This window comes from Rhinatrema bivittatum, chromosome 3, assembly GCF_901001135.1.
Source record: "Rhinatrema bivittatum chromosome 3, aRhiBiv1.1, whole genome shotgun sequence".
Taxonomy (NCBI): Eukaryota; Metazoa; Chordata; class Amphibia; order Gymnophiona; family Rhinatrematidae; genus Rhinatrema; species Rhinatrema bivittatum.
The window spans coordinates 535203790-535230042 of NC_042617.1; the positions used below are offsets into that span (position 1 = coordinate 535203790).

General features: G+C 42.2%; 1 protein-coding gene across 2 annotated transcripts in view; it reads right to left on the reverse strand.

The window, feature by feature from the left end:
* Positions 1–26253, reverse strand: part of DNAJC5G (DnaJ heat shock protein family (Hsp40) member C5 gamma) — a 91188-nt gene that overhangs the window by 27552 nt on the left and 37383 nt on the right. For both annotated transcript variants that reach the window (XM_029596339.1, XM_029596340.1), the window contains exons 2-3: positions 2397–2516; positions 1223–1436 (exon numbers count right to left, since the gene is read on the reverse strand). In XM_029596339.1, the coding sequence (XP_029452199.1) occupies positions 1223–1436; positions 2397–2509 (327 nt within the window). In that variant the 5' untranslated portion in view covers positions 2510–2516. The remainder of the gene's footprint in view (positions 1–1222; positions 1437–2396; positions 2517–26253) is intronic.

Sequence of the window (26253 nt, forward strand, 5' to 3'; positions counted from 1 at the left end):
CAGCAAGAGGCAGTGTTGGCCTTTGGGTATTCAAAGCAACAGGTCTTCTCCAGTTAGAAGTTTCCCTGGCAACATCAGGAGGGGGAAAAAGTCACTCCATTGTTTATGGAGAATGTATGAATCTCATGTGAAATATCTAGGGCAGAAGACATGCCAGCAATAAAGAGACATGTATAGTGCTGGCAGGTTAGTTAGTGTGTTAACATCTGCCGAGGGGCAGAAGAACATTAGCCAGAATAATCAATATCTTCCATGAATCTGGAAGAATGGCACACACGGGTACAAGTAATATTTGCTACCACACCGCAACACTATCTACTAACACCATGCTGAGTGGGGGGGGGGGGGGGGGGGGGGGGGGGGAGAAGGAGTTTGCAATGTACGATTCTACCTGTCACTGATTTTGGGGGACATACATCTACTTATGGAGCTGTTACAGTGGAAGGAAAAACTTAAAACCTGTGACCATTGTACACTTTAGAAACTTTTAAAATTAGATTAGTGGCAACTTTACCTTTAATTTAATTGGAGCTAATGTCCACTTAATGAATCTACTATTAAAATCTGAGAAAATAATTAAAGAAAATAAAGAGGCTAGAGTACATGTTGTAAAGATAACAGTCAACAAGGGAAAGATGTCTGAAAATCACAAGGAATATATGGAATCATTCAAAAAACCCAGTAGAGAAGAGAAAAACAAAGGAGAGGGAGCGAAATCTATCCAAGCAGAGAGTAGAAATCAATTCAATAACTCTGGTACAGAAACTGCTATGGCCATAGAGATGGGGAGATTCCAATACTGACCAATTCAGTCCAAACCAGAATAAGCTCTTTGCAAGCAGATTTTGATGAACCCATCAAAAAGCTTCAGATCTTAGACTATGCCTGCTGGTTGAAAAGTCCCACGTGAGAGGCATCTCCTCAGACAAGAGACATACCTAAGGTTTTTGTACAACTGTGCTAGTGAGGTTAAGGTAGATAGACTGAACTCTCACCAAAGGTGGTAACAAGCTACTTTTAGGATCTCCTTTTCACTACAAATATAGGACAAATCTGTGTCAGGAATGGCTACTATGAGGGAAGTGACCTGTACCAATACTGAATTGGTCATAACACTGGGGGCAGTATTATGGGACTGCCACTGCAGTGTGCAATGAATAGGCCTTATTTGGGGGAATCCAAATTTAGAGCCTGGAGGTGATATCCAACACTATATACACACCTTAAACCACCACTTGGACATCAGGAAGTAGTACTTGACACTATCCTCGCCAAACTGCTCAGCCACATACAGCCCCATAGAGCCGTACTCATCGTAAATCTTCCTCTTGTTCTCGTCGTTCAAGGTGGCATGGGCATTGTTGATTTCTTTAAACTTCTCAGCTGCCTCAGGATTGTCTGGGTTTTTGTCTGGGTGATATTTCAGTGCAAGTTTTCTATATATAGGAAATGTGAGCCAGTGGCAAGGGAAAAAAAGGTTTAACACACATAAGTGAGGACAGTTATCCAAAGAGGATCTTTGAAGATGTTCTATGTATCACACAAGTGTCATGAAGAGACTTCTTGACAGATTATAGGCTTAGCTAGATTTTTCTTTTTTTGGCAATTAAATCTTTTACAGAAGAGTCTCTTTCCTTACTTCTCCCATTAAAGCTCTTACTGATGCCACCAAGTAAAATCTCAATGCTCTCCTTAAATTTTGCACCCTCCTAGGTATAGAATGTGAATTGCTCTGACTCATGGCCAATAGCAAGATAGATTTCTTCACAGCCACATCCAGCAATGTTTGCGGATCAACCAGGAACCACCACCTAAGCAATACTTAACTCGGCCTTTCCACAGCTGGCCAGAGGAACACGAGCCTGAACTGAGAATCAAACCCCAGCTTTTTGCCTGCCTAGAGCATTAAAATAGCTCACTAGGGACTGGCTGTCCAGTTACATTTAAAATCATTTTTTTAACCATTTAAATTCATTGAAGAATAGTTAACTTACAATCATTAAAATGTTTTCAATATATGTTTAACTTTATTTTTAAGTTTCTGTATACTACTAAATGTCCCCTTTCAAATTTAAAATGTTTGCAACACATCTCTGTGACCTTCAGGCCATACTCTGTAAGGTCAGATCCTTTGCTAAATTACAACATGACGATCTGCTTATCTCATCAGAGAATAGCTAATGACTGCCTAAGCATATACTACTGGCAGGAGAAACTAAGCCAGAGTGGACACAATCATTTGTCAAAAATAGAAACAGCGATTCTAACATAACACTGATAAAGGGGATTTCAGGAACAACCAACAGTCCCCTTCCAGCATACCACTATGCTTGAAACCAGTCAACCTTCAAGTCCTAATAGTGTTATTTTTAAAGTTCAGGGGTATATGCCCCTACCTGTATGCTTTCTTGATATCATCCTGTGACGCCCCTTTCGCTAGCCCTAGCACTAGGTACAGACTTTCCCCGGTCCGGGACATTTTGCGCTGGGGTCTGTTGAATTCAGCCATCTTGTCTCTATAAAAGGAGGAACAAAAGGACTATTAAAAGGTACAGCTGTTCACAATAAAATTCAGTGCTCCAGAGCATTGTGCACCTCATGGGCTATTGGTTGCCACAAACACAAGGAAGCGAAAATCATGCATATACAGGAATTTTCCAGTGCTTTTCAATTGCATCCTATAGAAAATGGTCTCCATCTCATCAGGGTGAGGTCATTTTTAATAGGGTAAATTCCAGACAGATGACTGGGCTTCAGCCCAAATTTAATCCCGATTAGTCCACTCCAAGGTACATTTGTATCTCTGAGCAGATGGACAAATTCAATTGCATAAGTGCTTTTCTAACAAATTGAAAAGCAGTAAACACAGATGTCGTTGGTAGGAGGCGGCCACTTGATCTACTCAGTCTGCTGTCATAGATCCTCAGTAATCACTTATCTTCCCGCTCCCTGTCTTTTTCTTGTCACTATGTGATTATCTTTGTCTTGTCACTATTGTGATTATCATAAACACGACTGAATTAGATCACTGTTTCACTTGTATAAGCTCTGCTGGAAGTCCATTCTAGGTGTTCACTGGCCCTCTCAATGAAAAAAACACTCATTCCTTTTGGGTTTCACTTCCTTCACCCTCATATGACTCCTTATCCATGAACTTTTATTCTAAGGAAAGCACAATTGCTTACCTATAACAGGTGTCCTCCTAGGACAGCAGGATGTTGTCCTCACATGTGGGTGACATCTGATGGAGCCCAGCACGGAAAACTTTTGTCAAAGTTTCTAGAAGCTTTGACCAGCACACTGAGCATGACCAGCCTGCCACTATCCGCGTGTCCATAACGAGGTCCCCCTTCAGTCTCAAAACATAGAAAAAATACAAGCGAAAAAATAAAAACAAACCAGAAGGAGAACCCAACTCTATGGTTAGGCGGGCGGGATTCCTGAGGACTAACATCCTGCTGTCCTAGGAGAACACTTTAAGCAACTGTGCTTTCTCCTAGGACAAGCAAGATAGTAGTTCTCATATGTGGGTGAATACCAAGCTCCAGGCTGTCCCTGTTAGCAGGAGAGACCAGTTACCAAACAACTGGGGTGCTTGTTGGTCCTGCCTAATACCACAGGGGTATTAGGCAGGAAGTGTTGGGGTTCAGGTCTGGAACATAGTGCACAGGGTGGATTGACCAAAGGCTCTATCCTGATGCCCATCCTTGTTCAGGCAGGAGTGAGCTGCAAACTTTTAAAGAGAACTCCGCGTTGCAGCCCAGCAAATTTCGACGACGGGGACTGCCCTCAGATGAGCCACCAATGTCGCCATGGCCCGCACAGAGTAAGCTTTAACTCTGCCGGCCAGCGGAAGGCCTGCTTGTGCATAGCAGAAGGCGATACAATCCGCCAGCCAGTTGCATAAGGTCTGTTCACCCACTGCCACTCCCAGCCTATTTGTATCGAAGGACACAGAGCCGAGTGGATTGTCTGTGCAGTCTAAATAGAAAGCCAAGGCCCTCTTGCAGTCCAGAGTATGAAGACCCATTCCCCTGGGTGGGACTGAGACCTAGGAAAGAAGGTGGGTAAAACAATGGACTGATTAAGGTGGAAATCAGTCACAACTTTAGGCAGAAACTTAGGGTGCGTATGCAAGATCACACGAGCGTGAAAAAAACCTCGTGTACGGCGGGTACGTAATCAAGGCCACCGGTCACCGCAGGGGTAGGTGTCGGGAATCGACAGCTAGGAACAAAAAACAGCAATTTAACCTAGTATGCCGAGGAGCCACTGATCACGAAGTGGGAATGGACGATGGAAAAATGGGAAAAACAAGAAAAAAAAAAAGTGTGGAGCTCCACAAACCGCAAGGCAACTGCACCGCAGAAAAGAGACTGAAGGAAGAGCTCATGTGGATGCACTTTGACAAAAGTTTTCTGTGCCAGGCTCCATCGGATGATATCATCCACATATGAGGACTACCATCCTGCTTGTCCTAGGAGAACATGATATCCTCTAGTACTTTACTGAACTCGCTAAATATCTGAATGTTTGTATCATATTTCCTTTCCTTCTTCAGAGAGTGGGTGGTTTTCAAATTCCCATCCCCCTTGGAATCCAGTGGAAGACACACAGTTAATCCCCAAACAATATTTTCTGACTTGAAGTTCATAAAATAAAAATGAATGGTGAGCTATAACCGCTTCATAATAATAAAAAATCTTGAACCACCAATAACCAAGACGTTAACCAAAATTGTAAACCTTTCCCTTATGGAAGGAAACTACCCTGAATGCCTAAAATCTGCAATCATAAAACCCATTCTAAAAAAGAATAATCTAGATCCAGAAAACCCACTGAACTACCGACCCATTTCAAACCGCCCATTCATTGCCAAAATCATTGAGAAAGTAGTCCACACTCTGGTTCACCGATCATCTAGATGAAAACAACATCCTCCTACCTGCTCAATTTGGCTTCAGAAAGCAACTAAATACTGAAACCCTTCTTCTTGCAATGAATGACTTCGTACTCAAAGGTTTTGAAAAAGGCCAAAGTTTCCTTTTAATCCTGCTCGACCTATCAGCAGCCTTTGATATAGTAAACCACTCAATCTTGATTAACCTTCTATCTGAAATCGGAGCTAACAAATCAACTCTTCAATGGTTCTCCTCGTACCTATCACAAAGATCCTACCAAGTACTACTTAATGATTCCCTCTCAAAGAAAATCAACCTAAACACCGGAGTTCCCCAAGGATCCGCTCTATCAGCGACGCTCTTTAACATCTACCTGCTCCCATTATGCCACTTCCTTTCAAATATGAATCTAACACACTTCATCTATGCTGATGATATTCAAATACTAATCCCAATAAAAAAATCTCTAGAAGAAACATACAAATTAACATCCAATTACCTAAACAGAATAAAGGAAATACTAGCCAGCCTAAAAACGACAAGACTGAATTAATATTTCTAGGCAGAAAGAACTCCCCTCAAATACCTCCCCTTAACCTCATGAACCAAAACACAATTATTTCTCCAATCAATTCTGCCTGTAACCTCGGAGTAATTATTGACAAAGAACTCTCTTTCAAAAATATTTCAACTAAAATCAAAGATGGTTATCACAAACGACTTACACTCCGACATCTAAAACCTTTTTTGTCCAACAACGACTTCAGATCAGTACTTCAATTACTAATTTTCTCCAACAGACTACTGAAACTCTCTCCTACTCAACTTACCTCTAAACATCATTCACCCACTCCAGATCCTGCAGAACACAGCTGCAAGAATCCTCACAGGATCAAAAAAGCATGACCACATCACTCCAACATTTATTGCACTTCACTGGCTACCAATTAGATACAGGATTGAATAAAAAGTCCTATCCATTTTACATAAAATGATATACGAAAAACAAGAAAATTGGCTAAGTCCCTATATACAGCTACATACACCAAGAAGAAACCTTAGATCAGCAAATAAGGGACTCCTAAAAACACCAACGCACTCAAATCAACTCACCTCAACCCAAAACAGAGCAATCTCCCTTGGTAGCCCAAAACTTTGGAACTCACTACCAACTGAGCTTAGAACTCAAGAAAACCTAAAAACCTTCAAAAAAGATCTAAAAACTTGGTTGTTCAAAGCATACCAACTCACCCAATGAACAACAAAATTACTTCACATTCTAATCCTCCTTCAAGAAATGAAATTCATCACATCTATGTTTCTATAAATTTTCTTTAACATTACATGTTATCCCCTTTGCTTAATAACAGTTTGTATCTTGAAACCCTGTTTAACCCCCTCACCCCTGTAACCTTATTTTGTAAACCATTATGATGGCGTTATTTTGACAATTCCGAATGACGGTATATAAAACTAGTCAAATAAATGTTACAACTAAAATTAGGCACGAATGTTGCTTGTAAACCATATTAAACACAGCATACAAAAAATATGGTTAAAAAAACAAAACAAAAAACCTGTTTCCTTTATGCTGAATATGACAGGTGGGTTTATCTACCCTTGATCCCCTTCCAATTTGTCTCAAAAGATGAAAGTGCTACCCACATTTCAGCTCTGCAGCCATTTTTTTCACATTGCTCTCTCACTACCCCTTCCAGCCACCACTGCTCATTCTCTCAGAGGCACTGATTTTCCACTAGGCAGAGTAGGCAATTGTTCAGGTGCACCAGAATTGTACACAGGATTCAAGGTGCGGTCTCACCATAGAGCGATACAGAGGCATTATGACATTTTCCGTTTTATTCACCATTCCCTTTCTAATAATTTCCAACAATCTGCTTGCTTTTTTGAATGCTGCAGCAGACTGAACCGATTTCAATGTGTTATCCACTATGTCACCTAGATCTCTTTCTTGGGTAGTAGCACCTAATATGGGACCTAACATTGTGTAACTTTAGCATGGGTTATTTTTCCCTATATGCATCACCGTGCACTTATCCACATTAAATTTCATCTGCCATTTTGATGCCCAATTTTCCAGTCTCACAAGGTCTTCCTGCAATTTATCACAATCTGCTCTTGATTTAATTACTCTGAACAGTTTTGTATCATCCGCAAATTTGATTACCTCACTTGTCGACCCATCTCTCAAAGCTCAGTAAGGCTTTACTGAGCCTGTGCAGGAGTTCCTACATGCATGTCAAGGTTTAGTGAAGTAGTCTACTCTCCAGGGAGGCAGGCATTAAAAAATAGCTAATTCATCCTGCCAGCCACAGAGAACTCTGTGCTTTCTCCATTATAAGCATGCATGAATTAGCCATTATGTGTGGGGAGTCCCAAATTAAGGGTTGTACTTAAGACAATCCACCCCCCCAGATGGAACGTGTATTACTGGGATAAAAGGTTGTGCAGAACTGCTTGCCAAAATTACTCGGGACATAACACAAATGTCTTCAATGGAAGCAGCCTTGAGATGAGCCATTGAAGTCACCATAGCTTGCAGTTGATGAGCCTTGACAGTCTGTAATCTGTTGGCCAGCCAGTGCATAAAAAGCTACTGCCATTCTCAAACTATTAGGCTCAAAGGATATAAACAGTTGAAAAGCTTGATGAGGAGGTTGAGACTCAAATATGAGGGCTTTCTTCAAGGTATGAAGAGCTCTTTCTCCTCTGTACACATGCAATCTGAGGAAGAAAGCAGGAAACACAATAGCTTGGTTGATGTGTAATACAGACACCATTTTCAGAAGAAACTTATTGGTAAGTACACAGAAACACCCTGTTGTGAAAGACTGCAGATATGGAAATTAGAAGATGAGAGATTGTAATTCTCTCACTCACTGTTCAAGCAGAAGTGACTGTTATAAGGAATATCATTTTCCTGGTGAAAAGCTTCACGTCCACAAGGAGGTTTCATGAGTTGAACTAGTACTATAGTGAGGTCTCAAGGCACTGAAGGTTTATTGACCAGAGGTCTGGAATCCCACAATTCTTTCATGAATTTAGATACCAAAGGGTGGAGAGAGACTGGAACCCCTTCCACCTGCCAATGATATGCAGCAGTAGCACAGAGATGAATCTTGATTGAAGAGGTACTAAGATCCAAGGACGAATGGAAGAAAATATACTGAAGCAAATCCTTTGGGCCACAGGAGAAGGGATTCAGACAAATGGTCTTACACCAAGCCAAGAACCTCTTCTACTTGAAACTGTAGGCCCTCCTAACTGAAATCAGCACATCTATTTTCTTTGAAATAAGCAAGCAGATAATTTGCATTCAACATGCATGTTGTGAAGGCCAGGGATGTCAGAATCTGATTTTCCTCTTGCATGAGGGTCGGAGATATCCCCAATGGGACTAGAAACTGAACTAATGGATTGATGAGATACCGAAGAATTTTTTGGATTGTCTGTGATTAGCGGAATCAGAGGGTATGCATAAAATAGACGGATAGTATTCTTCGGTAGAGAAACGTCAGAAGCTGATCCTTACTTGCTCGGATGTATGGAGCAAAACCCATCAACCTTTCTGCTGTCTGGTGCAAAAAAATGTCAAACATTGGTGTTTCCCAGCAAATGAACAAATCATTTGAGACACTCTGATCCAAGGACCACTCATGGGGATGTAATACTCTGAGGTGGTCTGCCAGCATATTCTGAATTCCTGGCACATAAGTTGCCTGTAGATGGGTACTATGATGACCAGATTCGGATGGCCTCACCCCATGAATCAATATTTGGTAGGATAAAAGTTGATATCATTGATTTCAAAGGCCCGACTGAAGTTCTTGCAGGTTTAAACGATTTATAGGAATAGCATTGCACAACAGCAGCCATGTATCTGAGTAGATCAACCTTGCTGACTTTCTGTCCTGATAAAAGGAGAGACTTTCTAGACCCCTCAGTACTGTATTTTTTCCTTCCGGGAGTAATGCTTTTTCCTAAAGAGAGTGTATCCAGGCTCCTAGTAACTAAATCCACTGAACCGGAGCTAGGTTAGACTTGGCAAAGTTGACTTGGAACTCCAGGGACTGAAGAAGCTGAATGGTCCTAATGAGTATAAGCCAATCGTCCAGGTATGGGAATATGCAGACACCCTGCCACCACCACCAGGCATTTTGTGAACACCCTTGGGCCCACAGATTTTGTGAATACCCTTGGGCTCACAGGTAGGTGGCATGAACAGGGACGTGTACATAAATGTTTTTCAGATCCAGAGCTTTTATCCAATCCCCTGGTTGAATGAAAGGTTGGACTATCTGAAGTGAGTTCACCTCGAGCCTCTCCGAACCAGCAGTTTGTTCAGTCTTCAACAATCCAGGTCTCAATCCCCTTGACTTCTTGGGGATTAAAAACTACTAGGAACAGAATCCCTAGCCATATGCCTTGAAAGGGAAAGGTTTGACCGCCTTCTGAAGGGGGACTCCACCGTGAGCTGCAGTTAGATTGAGAAGGGTTGGAGTTGAAATCTGAAATCAACTGGGTCAGAGGAGGGTTAGAGAAGTGTAAGCAGTAGCCATACACCAAAATTTTCAAGACCTGGTTTATGGTTATCTAGAGTCATTCTAGAAAGAAGGCCTGGACCCCTTCCCTTCACCAGAGGAGGTGGGTCTCAGCTGTCAAAATCGGGCACTCAGTTTAGGCTGCATTCGTTGCTGAGCTTTGGGATGACACCTTTCCTTCTTGTGACCTTAAATGGGCAGCTGCTGCTGAAGAGTAGGAGTTCAATGACACTGAAAAGAAAAGAAGGGACACCACTGAAAAAACGGATGCTTGTAAGAGAAGTACTGATTCTGGGAAGGAGCTGGTTGGTCACTATTTGTAGCTGATAAATGATTGTATAGTGGATTTATGGAATCAGGGCCATCGTCTGTCACTAAACAAGTTATCCCTTGTACCGGGTCATCTGCAAGGTAATGATGCACATCCTCTCTGATGTCACGTGCCTGTAATCTCACAAGCCTTCAGGCCCCTACAGAAGCAGGCAAAGTCCTGGCCGCAGTATTAAAAGCACAGCAGAAGTCCTCCTTCTCTGCATCTAGTGATTCCATTAAGGGTTTCAGCTTCTGGACACATTTGTGCAAATCAGTGTAAAGCTGGTGATCCAAGCACTCTGCATGTAACCTTGGAAGATCATCTTCCCAAGCACATTCAACACCCCGGGAGTGTGTTAGAATGATTATGAGTACGCTTAGCATGCTTCAACGTCAATTGCAACATTGCAGAGTAGTGTGGAAATTAGGCCATCTCATGGAAGATATGACGTATGCATCAGCCACATCATCCTAGAGAAGGTTTTGAATTGGAATAGCTACAGAATCAGTGGAATGTTGGATGCACTTTAAGAGCCCAAAGACTTATTCTAGGATCCTTTACTTCCCTGATGCTGAGTCTTTGCCAGCTTATCCAAAAATTTGGAATAGCAGAGATCTTCCCGAAGAGGTATGCTGAACCAAGTCTGAAAGGGGTTGTGGTGGAATCCCCATGAACTCGTCCTTGTCCACTGGGAAATGCTGAGCCATGATCCCAATGATGAGGAGGCAAAGCCCTCTGAAGGTCCAGAGAAAAAACTTATAGGAGGAATTTAGAGCAGACAAAGCCCACTTCTTCACCCTTTGTAATGTGAAAGATCTCCCTTGGGGAAGCTCCTACTGTGAGGACCATACTGCTGTGAGACTAGGAGTGTTGTGGGCTATAAATAAACTCTAAATACCAACAGCTAGGACAGAAAAGTCTTTTTATTCAAAAAAGCAAAGTTAATAAGATATCTTATGGAGAGAGCAATATAACAATACACATTACAATGCAAAGATCCCTGAGCAGCACTCAAATTGTTTGCTGATACAAGGGGTTAAATATGTCACTACCTCCAATCTACACGCCAATGATCTAATTATTCAGTTAATAAAAACATGACTAAGCCAGTGATGGCTAACCTGACACGCCGAGACGTTTTTGCTGGCACGCGCAGCGTTTCGTGGACTATCGGGAAAGTTTGTTTGTTTTTTTTTTTTGTTTTTTTTTTTTAATCGGCTGCCCCGACCTTTTAAAATTAGTTTTTTAGTATCCCCCACCCTCCGGACCCCTCCACCCCCCCCCCCCCCAATCCCCCGGGCACAGGGAGGCTCATGCGGCGCAGCGACAGGCAGATAGGCAGGGCCGTGGTGAGGCTCATGTCACCACGGCCTGAAGAAAAAGATCGCATTTAAACGTGCTGATGCTCCTCCTCCTTCCTGCCTGTGCGGTCCCGGAAGTAAACGTTGCCAGAGCCGCGTGGGCAGGAAGGAGGAGAAGCATCAGCGCGTGCAGAAGAGAAGCAGCGCTTGCGGGCCGCCACGAATCCCAAGTCGCAGTGTCCCGAGAAGAGGAAGAGGCTCAGTAGCAGGGCCGCTGCGGCCCGAGAAGATTAGGGCCACTGCAGAGCCCATCCTGTGGCGACCCATGAAGAGGAGGCCCAGAGGTGAGAGAGAGGCTGAGGGTCTGTACAGGGTGTATGTGTGCGTGTATGAGATGAGTTGAGAGATTGTGTGTGAGAGTGAGGACTTGAATGTTTGCAGAGACAGCATGTGCTTGAGCAAGACAGCATGTGGGAGTAAGAGAGAGCCTGTGTGTGAGAGTCAGACAGCATGTGCCAGTGAGAGACTGTGTGTATGAATGGTTGTATGACAGCGAGCATGTGACAGTGAGAGCGTGTGTGTGTGTGTGTGTGAGAGAGAGAGAAATGCATGTGAGAATGAGAACCTGTGTTTGAGGGAAGAAGATGGAGAGAAAAGAAACAGAAAAAAAAGACAATATAAAAGGAATTGGCAAAAAAATAAGAAAGGGAAGGTGGAAAAAAAAAGGCCTGTGACCAACCAATTAGAAAACTAAGATCGGACAGCAAAGGTAAAAAAAAACAAAACACTTTTTAGTGATTAGCACATGTAATCTTTGGGAATGTGCAAGAATAGCAACTTCTTTATGCGTATTTCACAATGTACGAGATCAGCATGGAGAAAGTGGATGCACACGGGGCCTGCACAGAGGAGGCAGCAGAATAGGCTTCAGTGTCAGTAGCAGCAATTGGCACTTCCCCAATAGCCATGTGGCAGCAGTGACAGTGGCAGCAGAGGAATGAGAGAGGTTCCGAGGTTGCTGGCAAAAGAGAGGGGGGTCTGCCTTTAGTGTATGCATGTGTATGAATGGGACTCTGCCTGGGGGTCTGTGTGTGTGAGAATGAATTGATGCCTGCCTGGAGGTTGGAGCGGGAGTGGTGTGAAAATGAATGGGAGCGCGTGTGTGTGTGTGTGTGTGTGGGTGGGGGTGTGTGACTGGGAGCCTGTCTGGGTGTGTGTGTGTGTATGTGAGGGAGCCAGTGAGTGTGAGAGCATGAGTGTGTATGAGAAAATCCAGGGGAGTAAGAGTTTGTGGGGGGGTGGGTGGAGGGGCAGAGTATTTTAATTGAAGATTTAGCCAATGAAATTCAGCAACAAAAAAAAGTCACTAAGCAGGTAAGGTAAAGAATTATTTATTTTTGCTTTATTAATAAATACAGTGCATATTTTAAAATTATTACTTTATTAGAGCTACAAATATCACAAAATTATGGATTTTTCTAGAAGTGACACTACCCGAGTTATGCTCGGCTTTTTAATGAATTTTGACACACTGAGCTCAAAAGGTTGGCCATCACTGCTTTAAGCAATTACTACAGGTAAAACATTTAAGTGGTAGATGCAAATTCTCTTATCTTTAATATGCAAATGTTACCAACCTGAAAGATGAGCCTAGAACTAGAATGGAATGCAGGCATAGCTGCACCCCTGACCTTTTGTTACACTTCTGCATTCTTTTCAGTACTTTTCGCAGTAAGCTTCTAGTACTACAAGGTATACAAACAAAATGGAAGGAAAAACAACTCTCTCAAAATGCGAACTAAAAGCACCATTACTTAATTACTACAAAATGTTAATATAGTTCATAAGTGGATACTTCACATGGCAATCAGATCTTTAATATAGTTCATAAGCAAGAATACCTTTATAAAATATAAATATCAGTAATATTAGCTCTTCTTACTTAACTCACTAAAATCCCACATGAAAAACATGTATTACCACGTAATACAACACTGGGGAACAATTTTTAACATAATTCCTGTTGAGTTCGATTTTTCAGCTATTTTAGACTTAAATAGGCATGTTGATTTCAAAACTGCAGTTAGTTTTCTTCTATCACATCAAGTTTTTTCTCTACAGCCTCAGGCCTGGATTTATCAAAATGCACTAAATATCGCATGCGATAGGAATTACCGCAAACTGCGATAGGAATTACCACAAACTGCGATAACTTTTTTGCGCTTTGCGGTAAGTGCTAGAATTGTTGTAATTCCTACCTACGACCACTGGGGGGGGGGGGGGGGGGAAGATGTTTTCGCAAATAGCAGCTTAAAATACTGAAAACGCTAAGGGAGACAGAGCATAGCCTACCACCATGGGGGGGGGGAAGAGAGAGGGAGAGAGACTAGCTATAAGGCCCTCATACTAGGTAGATATTTATAGGAGGCCCACCTAGTTACTCAAGGTGAGGTTTAGGTATTAGTGTAGGGGTTAGGGGCCACTTTGAAATTCACAGTGTGACGTACAAACAGAACAGTGCACTCTTGTGAAGATTTGATGACCTTCGGAGTGAGGAAATTCACCCAAAGATGAGATTTGTGCAATGTTCTCTCAACCTAGCTTGATGTTACCCATATAGCACTTTGATAAATGACCCCCCTTAATGCTACCACTCTAGGCTGGTTCGAACCTAGATCTAGGGAAGCACTAGTGCTCTCCCATTGGCTGCGAGCAAACCTTCCTCGAGTGGGGAGGGATGGGGGACGACCTTTAGCCTAGACAAGTATGACAGGTTCATACTTGTCTAGGCTATTCAGTTACACATGAGACAGTGTGGTGAGAGGTTGTGTGAAACTCTATATAGTGAATCGTATTCCGAAGTGTAGTCCAAGTTCTTATCTGTATACAAGGAGTTAGAGTTTTGTATTTTGTTTTTTTATTTACATACGTACTTATTTCCTTCAGATCATTTCTGCCTCTGCTATTTCTCGTCGTAACTGCCTAAACAACCCTGATTCGTTTTACTATATCTGCAGCAGTTTCACCATTCCCAAAGGACAAACATCAGCGCATTTGTCAGGCAAGTCTATTTTGCATATTTTAAAGTAAAACTTGGTGATCAAGATAAGTCTTGGGCCCCTCACAAGTGTGCAAGCAGTGTGTTGACAGTATATGGATGTGGACGAAAGGAACACATGATAAATTGCCATTTGCTATACTATGGTTTGGCGAGAATCCAGAGATCATTCAAGTGACTGTTACTTTTGTAAAGTGAAAACGTCAGGATATAACAAGAAAAATAAATGTAAAATAGAGTATCCTAGTCTACCATCAGCTATACGCCCAGTGCCTCATTCAGCTGAAATCCCAATGCCAGTTTTCATTGAACTACCCTCTTTCAAAAAACAGGAGTATGGTGAAGACCTAAGTGACAGCAACGATGAAGATTTTGAAATTGAAGATGACTCAGTTCGTAAGAGATTTGATCAACATGATTTGAATGATTTGGCACGAGATTTGGGACTATCCAAAAAGGCTTCAGAACTCCTAGCATCAAGACTGCATGAGAAAAACTTGCTTGAAAACAGAGCGCAGGTATCCTACATTCGATCAAGAGAAAGTGCATTTCTGCAGTACTTTTGAAGTGACGGTGGCTTTGTCTATTGCCATAACATACATGGTTTAATGGAGGAATTAGGAATTCCAATCTATAATGCAAATGAATGGTGCCTGTTCATCGATAGCTCAAAGCGGAGCTTGAAATGTGTCCTCCTCCACAATGGCAATTTATTTGGTATTCAGTCTGTTTTCTTGAAGACTATGAAGACAAAGAGTCATTGATCTGTTGCAATATCACAAGCACAATTGGATCATCTGTGTTGACCCTAAAATGGTCTGCTTCCTTCTTGAGACACACAAATATAGGGAATCTTATAATAAGCATGAAACTTTAATATATCTCATTAATTCCCGCTTACATCATTTTTTTTAACACATTTACAAGGTACATAATATATTAATGTATGCACAAATACAGAATCACAAATACATATTGATAACATCAATGCAAAACATGTGCAAAATAGCATATTTTACTGCCCCACCATAGCATCAAATAATTAACAATTCAAATTCAAACACTCCCCACCCAATAAAATTAAAACATATCAAACTTCCACCCAAATCTAAAGGCTATACCCACCATTTAATTTATCACAGCATAATCATGCTTAATTCCACGCTGATTATATACCACCACCCCTTTTACTCTAAACCTTTTATGCAAAAAATCCTTTTGATTCTTGACATATATCCACTACATTTTATCATACAAAATCTTATCCTATGTCTATACAGTAACACTCCGCTACACCAAAAAATGTTTTTCATCTGTATTCATACAGGAACACTCTACTACGCCCCAACAAGGATCCTTGTTTCACCACAGCTTCTTCAGGGGACGATTCGATCCCGAATCAGATAGTAAATCAGCGTCTCCTTCCAACCACTTTTGCAAGGAATGGCTTAGAAGATAAGTCAACTCCTTTCCTCCCAAAGACTTCCTCCACAGATTCTAATAAGAGCAGCAGCTATTCACCAATTTGATGGTACCTCAACCTTTCATAAGCTTTTAACATGCTAAGAACATCTTAGCGTAATCACTCCACGTCTTCCTTTACACATTCCAGTTCACGTGTACCTTTTCAATTTTCAGAACCTTCACAAAGCCTCAAAATTACTCAATACAGCAGCACTGCCCACTCCAATGCAGCGAATCAGAACAACAAGGCGATGGTACCAATATGTATTTGTGATTCTGTATTTGTGCATAAATATATTATGTACCTTGCAAATGTGTTATTAAAAAAATGATGTACGCTGGAATTAGAGATATATTAAAGTTTTCATGCTTATTATATAAGATTCCCTATATATTTGTGTGTCTGGTAAAGGATTAGGTGGGTTTGTGCTCTCTCTTTTTGTGATTACCACATCAGGCTGCTTCCTTCTTGGTCAGCAACACGGATATACCAAGTATCCCTGTTTCCTGTGTATGTGGGACAGCAGAGCTCGTAAGCAGCATTGGGTGCAGTCGACTTGGCCTCCAAAATCTGACCTCAAACCTGGTGAGACAAACATTCTAATGAGCCACTTGTTGACAGAAAGAATATTATATTCCCACTTCTGCACATAAAACTGGGTCTCATGAAGCAATTTGTTAAAACTTTGCCAACCAAAGGAGACTGTTTCAAGTATCTCATTTTGGCATTTCCTAGCCTGTCATTTGAAAAGATAAAGGCCGGTGTGTTTGATGGTCCACAGATTCGGCAGCTCTTAAAGATGAACATTTCATTGGGACAATGTCAGAACTCCAAAAGAATGCTTGGTTGTCATTCAAAAACCTTGTCAAGGACTTTCTTGGAAATACATGAGCACAGAATTACGCCGAAATTGTCCAGAAACTCTTGGAGAGCTTCAAAATGCTTCGCTGCAACATGAGCATCAAGGTGCGTTTTCTGCATAGCCTTAAGAACATACCATACTGGGTCAGACCAAGGGTCCATCATGGCCAGCATCCTGTTTCCAACAGTGGCCAATCCAGGCCATAAGAACCTGGCAAGTACCCAAAAACTAAGTGTATTCCATGTTACCGTTGCTAGTAATAGCAGTGGTTATTTTTTAAGTCAACATAATTAATAGCAGGTAATGGACTTCTCCTCCAAGAACTTATCCAATCCTTTAAAACACAGCTATATTAACTGCACTAACCACATCCTCTGGCAACAAATTACAGAGTTTAATTGTGCTTTGAGTAAAAAAGAACTTTCTCTGTTTAGTTTTAAATGTGCCACATGCTAACTTCATGGAGTGCCCCCTAGTCTTTCTATTATCTGAAAGAGTAAATAACTGATTCACATCTACCCGTTCTAGACCTCTCATGATTTTAAACACCTCTATCATATCCCCCCTCAGTCGTCTCTTCTCCAAGCTGAAAAGTCCTAACCTCTTTAGTCTTTCCTCATAGGGGAGCTGTTCCATTCCCCTTATCATTTTGGTCGCCCTTCTCTGTACCTTCTCCATTGCAATTATATCTTTTTTGAGATGTGGCGACCAGAATTGTACACAGTATTCAAGGTGCGGTCTCACCATGGAGCGATACAGAGGCATTATGACATTTTCCGTTTTATTCACCATTCCCTTTCTAATAATTTCCAACATTGTTTGCTTTTTTGACTGCTGCAGCACACTGAACCGATGATTTCAATGTGTTATCCACTATGACGCCTAGATCTCTTTCTTGGGTTGTAGCACCTAATATGGAACCTAACATTGTGTAACTATAGCATGGGTTATTTTTACCTATATGCATCACCTTGCACTTATCCACATTAAATTTCATCTGCCATTTTGATGCCCAATTTTCCAGTCTTACAAGGTCTTCCTGCAATTTATCACAATCTGCTTGTGATTTAACTACTCTGAACAATTTTGTATCTGCAAATTTGATTATCTCACTCGTCTTATTTCTTTCCAGATCATTTATAAATATATTGAAAAGTAAGGGTCCCAATACAGATCCCTGAGGCACTCCACTGCCCACTCCCTTCCACTGAGAAAATTGTCCATTTAATCCTACTCTGTTTCCTGTCTTTTAGCCAGTTTGTAATCCACGAAAGGACATCGCCACCTATCCCATGACTTTTTACTTTTCCTAGAAGCCTCTCATGAGGAACTTTGTCAAACGCCTTCTGAAAATCCAAGTATACTACATCTACTGGTTCACCTTTATCCACATGTTTATTAACTCCTTCAAAAAAGTGAAGCAGATTTGTGAGGCAAGACTTGCCTTGGGTAAAGCCATGCTGACTTTGTTCCATTAACCAATGTCTTTCTATATGTTCTGTGATTCTGATGTTTAGAACACTTTCCACTAATTTTCCTGGCACTGAAGTCAGGCTAACCGGTATGTAGTTTCCCGGATCGCCCCTGGAGCCCTTTTTAAATATTGGGGTTATATTAGCTATCCTCCAGTCTTCAGGTATAATGGACGATTTTAATGATAGGTTACAAATTTTTACTAATAGGTCTGAAATTTCATTTTTTAGTTCCTTCAGAACTCTAGGGTGTATACCATCTGGTCCAGGTGATTTACTACTCCTCAGTTTGTCAATCAGGTCTACCACATCTTCTAGGTTCACCGTGATTTGATTCACTCCATCTGAATCATTGCCCATGAAAACCTTCTCCAGTACGGGTACCTCCCCAACATCCTCTTCAGTAAACACCGAAGCAAAGAAATCATTTAATCTTTTCGCGATGGCCTTATCTTCTCTAAGTGCCCCTTTAACCCCTCGATCATCTAACGGTCCAACTGCTTCCCTCACAGGCTTTCTGCTTCGGATATATTTAAAAATATTTTTACTGTAAGTTTTTGCCTCTATGGCCAACTTCTTTTCAAATTCTCTCTTAGCCTGTCTTATCAATGTCTTAACATTTAACTTGCCAACGTTTATGTATTATCCTATTTTCTTCTGTTGGATCCTTCTTCCAATTTTTGAATGAAGATCTTTTGGCTAAAATAGCTTCTTTCACCTCCCCTTTTAACCATGCTGATAATTGTTTTGCCTTCTTTCCACCTTTCTTAATGTGTGGAATACATCTGGACTGTGCTTCTAGAATGGTTTTTTTTTTTTTTTTTTAAACAATGACCACGCCTCTTGCACATTTTTTACTTTTGTAGCTGCTCCTTTCAGTTTTTTTCTAACAATTTTTCCTTTTTGAAAGTTTAGCACAAGAGCCGTGGATTTGCATACTGTTCCTCTTCCAGTCATTAATTCAAATTTGACCATATTATGATCACTATTGCCAAATGGCCCCACCACAGTTACTTCTCTCACCAAGTCCTGTGCTCCACTGAGAATTAGATCTAAAACTGCTCCCTCTCTCATCGGTTCCTGAACCAATTGCTCCATAAAGCTATCATTTATTCCATCCAGGAACGTTAACTCTCTAGCGTGTCCCGATGATACATTTACCCAGTCAATATTGTGGTAATTGAAGTCTCCCATTATTACCACACTACCAATTTGGTTAGCTTCCCTAATTTCTCTTAGCATTTCACTGTCCGTCTCACCTTCTTGACCAGGTGGACGGTAGTATACTCCTACCACTATAGTCTTCCCCCACACACAAGGGATTTCTACCCATAAAGATTCAATTTTGTATTTAGTCTCATGCAGGATGTTTATCCTGTTGGACTCTATGCTATCCTGGACATAAAGCGCCACACTGCCTCCCGGGTGCTCCTCTCTGTCACTGCGATATAATTTGTACCCCGGTATAGCACTGTCCCATTGGTTATCCTCCTTCCACCATGTCTCTGAGATGCCAATTAAGTCTGTGTCATCATTCACTGCTATACATTCTAATTCTCCCATCTTACTTCTTAGACTTCTGGCATTAGCATACAAACATTTCAAAGTTTTTTTGTTTGTATTTTCATTCTTCTTTTTAATTGATAGGGATAAGTTAGAATTTTTTAGCTCAGGTGAGTTTTTAGTTACAGTCACTTGGACTACTTTTATTATTATTGGAACCTCACTGTTGGGATGCCCTAATTCCAATGCATCATTAGTATCCTTTGAAGATACCTCTCTCCGAACGATGCGCTGCTGAGCGACTGTCTGCTTTCCCCTTTGTTCTAGTTTAAAAGCTGCTCTCTCTCCTTTTTAAAGGTTAGCGCCAGCAGTCTGGTTCCACCCTGGTTAAGGTGGAGCCCATCCCTTCGGAAGAGACTCCCCCCTTCTCCAAAAGGTTCCCCAGTTCCTAACAAAACTGAATCCCTCTTCCTTGCACCATCGTCTCATCCACGCATTGAGACTCCGGAGCTCTGCCTGCCTCTGGTGACCTGCACGTGGAACAGGGAGCATTTCAGAGAATGTTACCCTGGAGGCTCTGGATTTAAGCTTTCTACCTAAGAGCCTAAATTTGGCTTCCAGAACCTCCCTCCCACATTTTCCTATGTCGTTGGTGCCCACATGTACCATGACAGCACTATCTAAAATCCTATCTAGGTGACGCGTGAGGTCTGCCACCTTTGCACCAGGTAGGCATGTTACTAGGCGATCCTCACGTCCACCAGCCACCCAGCTATCTACATTCCTAATAATCGAACCACCAACTATGACGGCCGACCTAACCCTTTCCTCCTGGGCAGTAGGCCTTGGGGAGATATCCTCAGTGCGAAAGGACAATGCATCACCTGGAGAGCAGGTCCTTGCTACAGGATCCTTTCCTGCTGCACCTGGTTGATGCTCTCCAATCCTGAGACCTTCTTCCTCCAAGGCAGCACCAGGGCTGCCAGTCTGAAGTTGGGACTTGGCTACTATGTCCCTGAAGGTCTCATCTATATACCTCTCTGTCTGCCTCAGCTGCTCCAGGTCTGCCACTCTAGCCTCCAGAGATCGGACTCGTTCTCTGAGAGCCAGGAGCTCTTTGCATCGCATGCACATGTACAACTTCTCACCGGTGGGTAAAAAATCATACATGTGACACTCGATGCAAAAGACTGGGAAGCCCCCCTCTTGCTGCCGGACTGCTGCCTTCATCTCAATTTTGATTAGTTCCTAGTTAAGTTTTAGGTTGCTATGGGAGTAGGAGTGTGTCTAACGTCCTTCAAATGTATTAGTGAATTAACTATATGTCTGGTAGTGGCCTACTGGAGTCTGATCAAACTCTCATTAAAATGATTTATTTTTTTTTTGTGAAAGTGGCACCTGCCTATAAATTAAAGGATGAGCTAGGGGTGGGTGGGTTGGGAAATCCAAACAGTCTAACTTCAGTTAGTCAGCCAGAGTGACTCACTGCTCTCTTGAATAACAAATGTTGGTACCTATTCAAACCAAATCACACTACCTCAACACCTTTCCCAAGGTGAGTAACTGAGCTGAACTTTTCAACCTTTTTACTTAGGTATACACTGCTCCTAGCTTATTTCTAGCTTCTGGCTGACTTCCCGAATAACTTTGGTGCAGTGAGTGATGAGCAAGGTGAACGATTCTACCAAGATTTGAAGGTCATGGAGGCACGGTATCAGGGTAGATGGGATGTACATATGGCGGCTGACTATTGTTGGGGCATCAGGTGAGATTATCCACAGATTGAACACTGCCGGAAAAGCTGTAAGTATACATTTTTACCTTAATGTGTATGTTATTAAGGACTATTAAGGACTTAATCAACTGCTCCATCACTGCAGGCAGCGTCCCAGACCCTCTAAAACTGGCCATAGTCAAGCCCCTCCTTAAGAAACCCACCCTCGACCCCACAGACCCTGCCAACTACCGCCCGATTTCCAATCTCCCTTTCTTATCCAAAGTCCTAGAGAGGGTAATCAATAAACAACTGACTGACTTTTTAGAAGACCACAACGTCCTCCACCCGCTACAGTTCGGTTTCCGTAAAGCCCGTAGTACCGAAACCTTACTACTAGCCATGACAGACACCATACTTAAAGGTATGGACCATGGAAACTCGTACCTACTCGCCCTACTAGACATCTCAGCGGCCTATGATACTGTCAACCATCAAATACTAATGACCCGCCTAGCAGAAATAGGTATCGCCGGCACAGCCCTCTCATGGCTCTCCTCCTACCTAACACACAGAGAATACCTAGTAAAAATTGACAAGTACGAATCCTCACGCATACATATCACGCAAGGTGTCCCCCAAGGCTCATCACTATCCTCCACCCTCTTTAATATTTATCTCCTACCACTATGCCACCTCCTCTCAGACCTAGGCCTCAAATTCTTCCTATATGCAGATGACGTGCAGATCCTCATCCCGTTTCAAAGATCCATAAGCGAACCATTGCAACGCTGGGAATCCTGCCTTACCACCATAAGCGCCTTGCTATCTGAGCTCCACCTAGCTCTAAATACCTCAAACACAGAATTACTCGTTATCTCTAATCAGCCTGAACTTTTCACCCTCCCCACGGGACAAAACACTCCCCAGAATACCACCACAGCCCTCTCTCAGCCCCAGTCTGTAAGAGGCCTAGGCGTCTTCATAGATCAGCACCTAAGTTTTAAACCCCACATCAAAGCACTCCTAAAGGGAGGTTTCTATAAGCTAAACATCCTAAAAAAACTCAAACCCCTCCTCCACACACACGATTTCCGCACAGTCATACAGACCACTATGCTCACAAAACTAGATTATTGCAACTCCCTGCTGCTAGGACTCCCTGCCACCACCATCAAACCCCTTCAGATCCTACAAAATTCCATGGCGAGAATCATAACCGGTACGCGTAAAAGGGACCACATCACCCCCATACTAAAAGACCTACATTGGCTGCCCATTTCCTCCCGCTCACAATATAAAACCCTCACCATCCTTCACAACTCCCTACATAAATACAATCACACCTGGCTCGATGAAATGCCACGTTTCCGCACTTCTGACCGCCCTACAAGAACATCCCAGATAGGCACTCTCTACACCCCGTCCCTCAAATCAGCACATTCAACTTATACCAGAGGAAGAGCTTTCTCCGTCGCCGGCCCCACCCTCTGGAACTCCCTCCCCACCTTCCTACGCCAAGAGACATCCCTCCACATTTTCAAGAAAGGAGTCAAGACGTGGCTTTTCCGACAGGCCTACCCCGAATCTAACCAAACTTAATTTCTCCCCTAGATCCACCTGCCCGACCTTTTCTCCACCCGCTCCCACACCTCCCAGCCCCCCCCCTGCCCTGTCACTTACCCCTATCCCCCCTTAGCCCGACCCATCCCCACCCCCCTCCCTCCTCTTAGCCATCCCTTGATCCTTGGGCCTCCAGGCCGCTACCACCTCCCCGAGCACACATCTCTCGCCTTTGCACCTCCAGATTCCCTTTAAATAAACTATATCCTAGTGAATTACTGTCGCCTAATTAATATAGCTGGTATGTACCTGTACATACTTCAACTGTACATAGTCTCCCTCTTCTATTTTTTATTTCATTTTTGTTTCTGTTGTCGTATACTTCATCTAGATACACCTTTCCACCCGCTCCCCATCCCCTCTTTCCCATACCCCCCTCCCCCCACCGCTCCCTCCCCCCTTCCTCCCCCCGCCATCCTTGCCCCTTTTGGTTCTTTTTGTATTCTGATTTTTGTTTCTGTTATTAATGTTATATTGTTATATTGTTATATTGTTACTCTGTTTCATTGTATTTCCCGCCTGAGTTCTTTGTAAACTTTACAAACTGTAAAATTTACAAAGTTTGTAAACTGAGTTCTTTGTAAACCGGCATGATGTGCTTCACGAATGTCGGTAAATAAAAGTTAATAAATAAATAAATAAATAAATGTTTGGTAGCAGAACTTTACTATTTGTACACAATTTGACTTACAGTAATATATGGCCTTTGTATGAATAAAATAACTAAACAAACAGTATATTCAAGTAATTATTTCCTTTGTATGTACATTTTGTATGATTTTTGGGACAAAAGGAGGGAATCCTGTACCTTAAAAAGTTGATGTAACAGAGAAAAACTGTGGTCATTTTTGGATTCAGATGTCAGATCTAACTCAACGAAAATTGTGTTCCCCAGTGTAATATACTAACAGTGACGACGGCAGAAAAAGACCAAATAGTCCATCTAGTCTATCCAGCAATTTGCTCTTCCAGATTACCCTCATGAATTCTGATAAGGTTAGTAACTGCCACTCTGTGCAGGTTACCCCCATGCAGAAATGTTATACCATCCCTTTAAGTCTTTAGGGATCCGCAGTCATTAACCGTTCTTGTCTTTATCACCTCATATGGGAGGGCATTCCAGGCATCCACCACCCTCTCTGTGAAGAAATATTTCCTGAGATAGGTTCTCAGTCATCCCCCCTGGAGTTTCATATCGTGACACCTAGTTTTACCCTTTCCTTTCCAGTGAAAAAGGTTTGAAGTTGTGCATCGTTGATACCTGTCAAGTATCTGAAGGACTGTATCAAATCTCCCCTGCCCCTCCTCTCCACCAGGGTATACATATTTAGATCCATCGGCCTCTCCTCATAGGTTTTCTGAAGCAGATACCACACCATTTTGGTCATCTTTCTCTGGACAGTTTCCATCCTGTCTCAATCCTTTTTGAGATACGGTCTCCAGAACTGAACATAGTACTCCAGGGGAGGCCTCACTAAAGGATCTGTACAAGGGCATTATCACTTCCCTTTTCCTGCTAGTTATACCTCTCTCTATGCAGCCCAGCATCTTTCTGGCTTTAGCTACTGCCTTGCCACACTGCTTTGTAACCTTCAGATTGCCAAACAATCACCACAAGGTCCCTCCCCTGGACCATGCACAATAGTCTTTCACCCTCATCACATACAGCTCCTTTTGGATTTCTGCACTTCTTGGCATTGAATCACAGCTGCCAAATCTTTCAGCACTTTTCAATTTTTCTTAAATCACGTTTCATTCTCTCTACTCCTTCAGGCGCATCTACTGTGTTGCAGATCTTAGTATCATCTGCAAAAAGGCAAACTTTTCCTTCTAAGCCCACCGCAATGTCACTCATGAAGATATTGAACAGAACCGGTCCCAAAACTGAACCTTCAGGCACTCCACTTAACACTATTCTCTCAGAATGGATTCCATTTATCATTACACATTGCTTCCTAATCAACCAGTTAGTAATCCACTCCACCACCTTGGCACTTACACCCAAGCTTCTCATTTTATTCATGAGCCTCCTATGAGGGATATCAAAAACTTTGCTGAAATCCAAGTAAATCACATCGAGCGCTCTTTGTTGACCCATTTCTCTTGTCACCCAATCAAAAAGGTCAATCAGATCTGTCTGGCAGTACCATCCCCTGGGTGAATCCATGCTGCCTGGGGTCCAACAACCCACCAGATTTTAAATAGTTCACTATCCTTTCCTTAAGCAGAGTCTCCATTAATTTTCCTACCACAGAGGTGGCTAACTGGCCTGTAGTTTCCAGCCTCCTCTCTGTTACTACTCTTGTAAAGCAGGACCACCCCTTGCTCTTCTCCAATCACGCAGCACCACTCCTGTTTCCAGGGATCTTCTTGAACAGATCTTTCAGGGGACCCCACCAGCACATATGCAGTGCTGTATAAACAAACAAACAAACCAAAAAAAAGAGACAGTCCCTGCTCTACAGAGCTTACAATCTATGACAACAAACATACAGGATAAGAGACTTGGGGTATTTCATAAAGACAATGGTTATAAAAGAAAGAGAATAAAGTTAATGAGGCTACAAGCAGACAATTAGGCATAAGATTTAAAAGCAGCTTAAAAAATGCCATGATGTACCTACCTAGGCACTCATAAATCCACACATGCATACTCCACATCAACTAAAAACCTTGATAGTATATTATCCTAAAATATATGTGCATATATATTTTCTACAAGTATTTATCTCCTTCACATATGCATTTCCTCTTCTTGTATATCCGCTTCCTATGTCTTTTCACATAAATTTTGTTTGTAGTATATGAAAAGGCAGACAACAGATGGGGAATAAGCCACATTTTTTATATATTTTCTTTTTGCATGCACTACCTCCTGTGTATGCAAATATTTCTTATGCATATTCAGTAGGGATATCCTGAAAACCTGACTGGCTGGGGGGGGGGGGGGGGAAGAGGGGTGCCTTAAGGACTGGATTGAGCACCCCTGCACTACAGCAATAAGGAAACCTCACAGAGCTAATAACTCCAGTACCCAACTTTAGCTCAGTTTAATTAGCTTTGTTCCAACAGCAACCTGGTTAAGCTGTATTAGTTGCACCAAACAAACTTTCTTACTAACACTCACAACTAAACAGCAGTGTCAGTAATTATACCTTCTGTGTACCAGTGCTTAATTATCCAGCCGGGACCTAATCTTTGAAGCATTATTAGGGATTCTCCAGAATTTCTCTTGTATTCGTTTACGCTCTACTTTAAAGCAGAGCTTGGCTGCTGCACTGCTTCTGTAAAGAATTTCCATATACCAGTTTCTCACTTGCAGATCTATCCTTTATTAAAGTTACCAATGGGTAAGACTATATAAAGCCCCCTGTGTTGCTCACACCAGCTTAATTCCCCTGTTGATTTCCATACACATTCTTAAAAAGAAAAGCCAAAACAAAACCTTGCTTCAAAGTTCTGTGCACCATTTCTCAGCT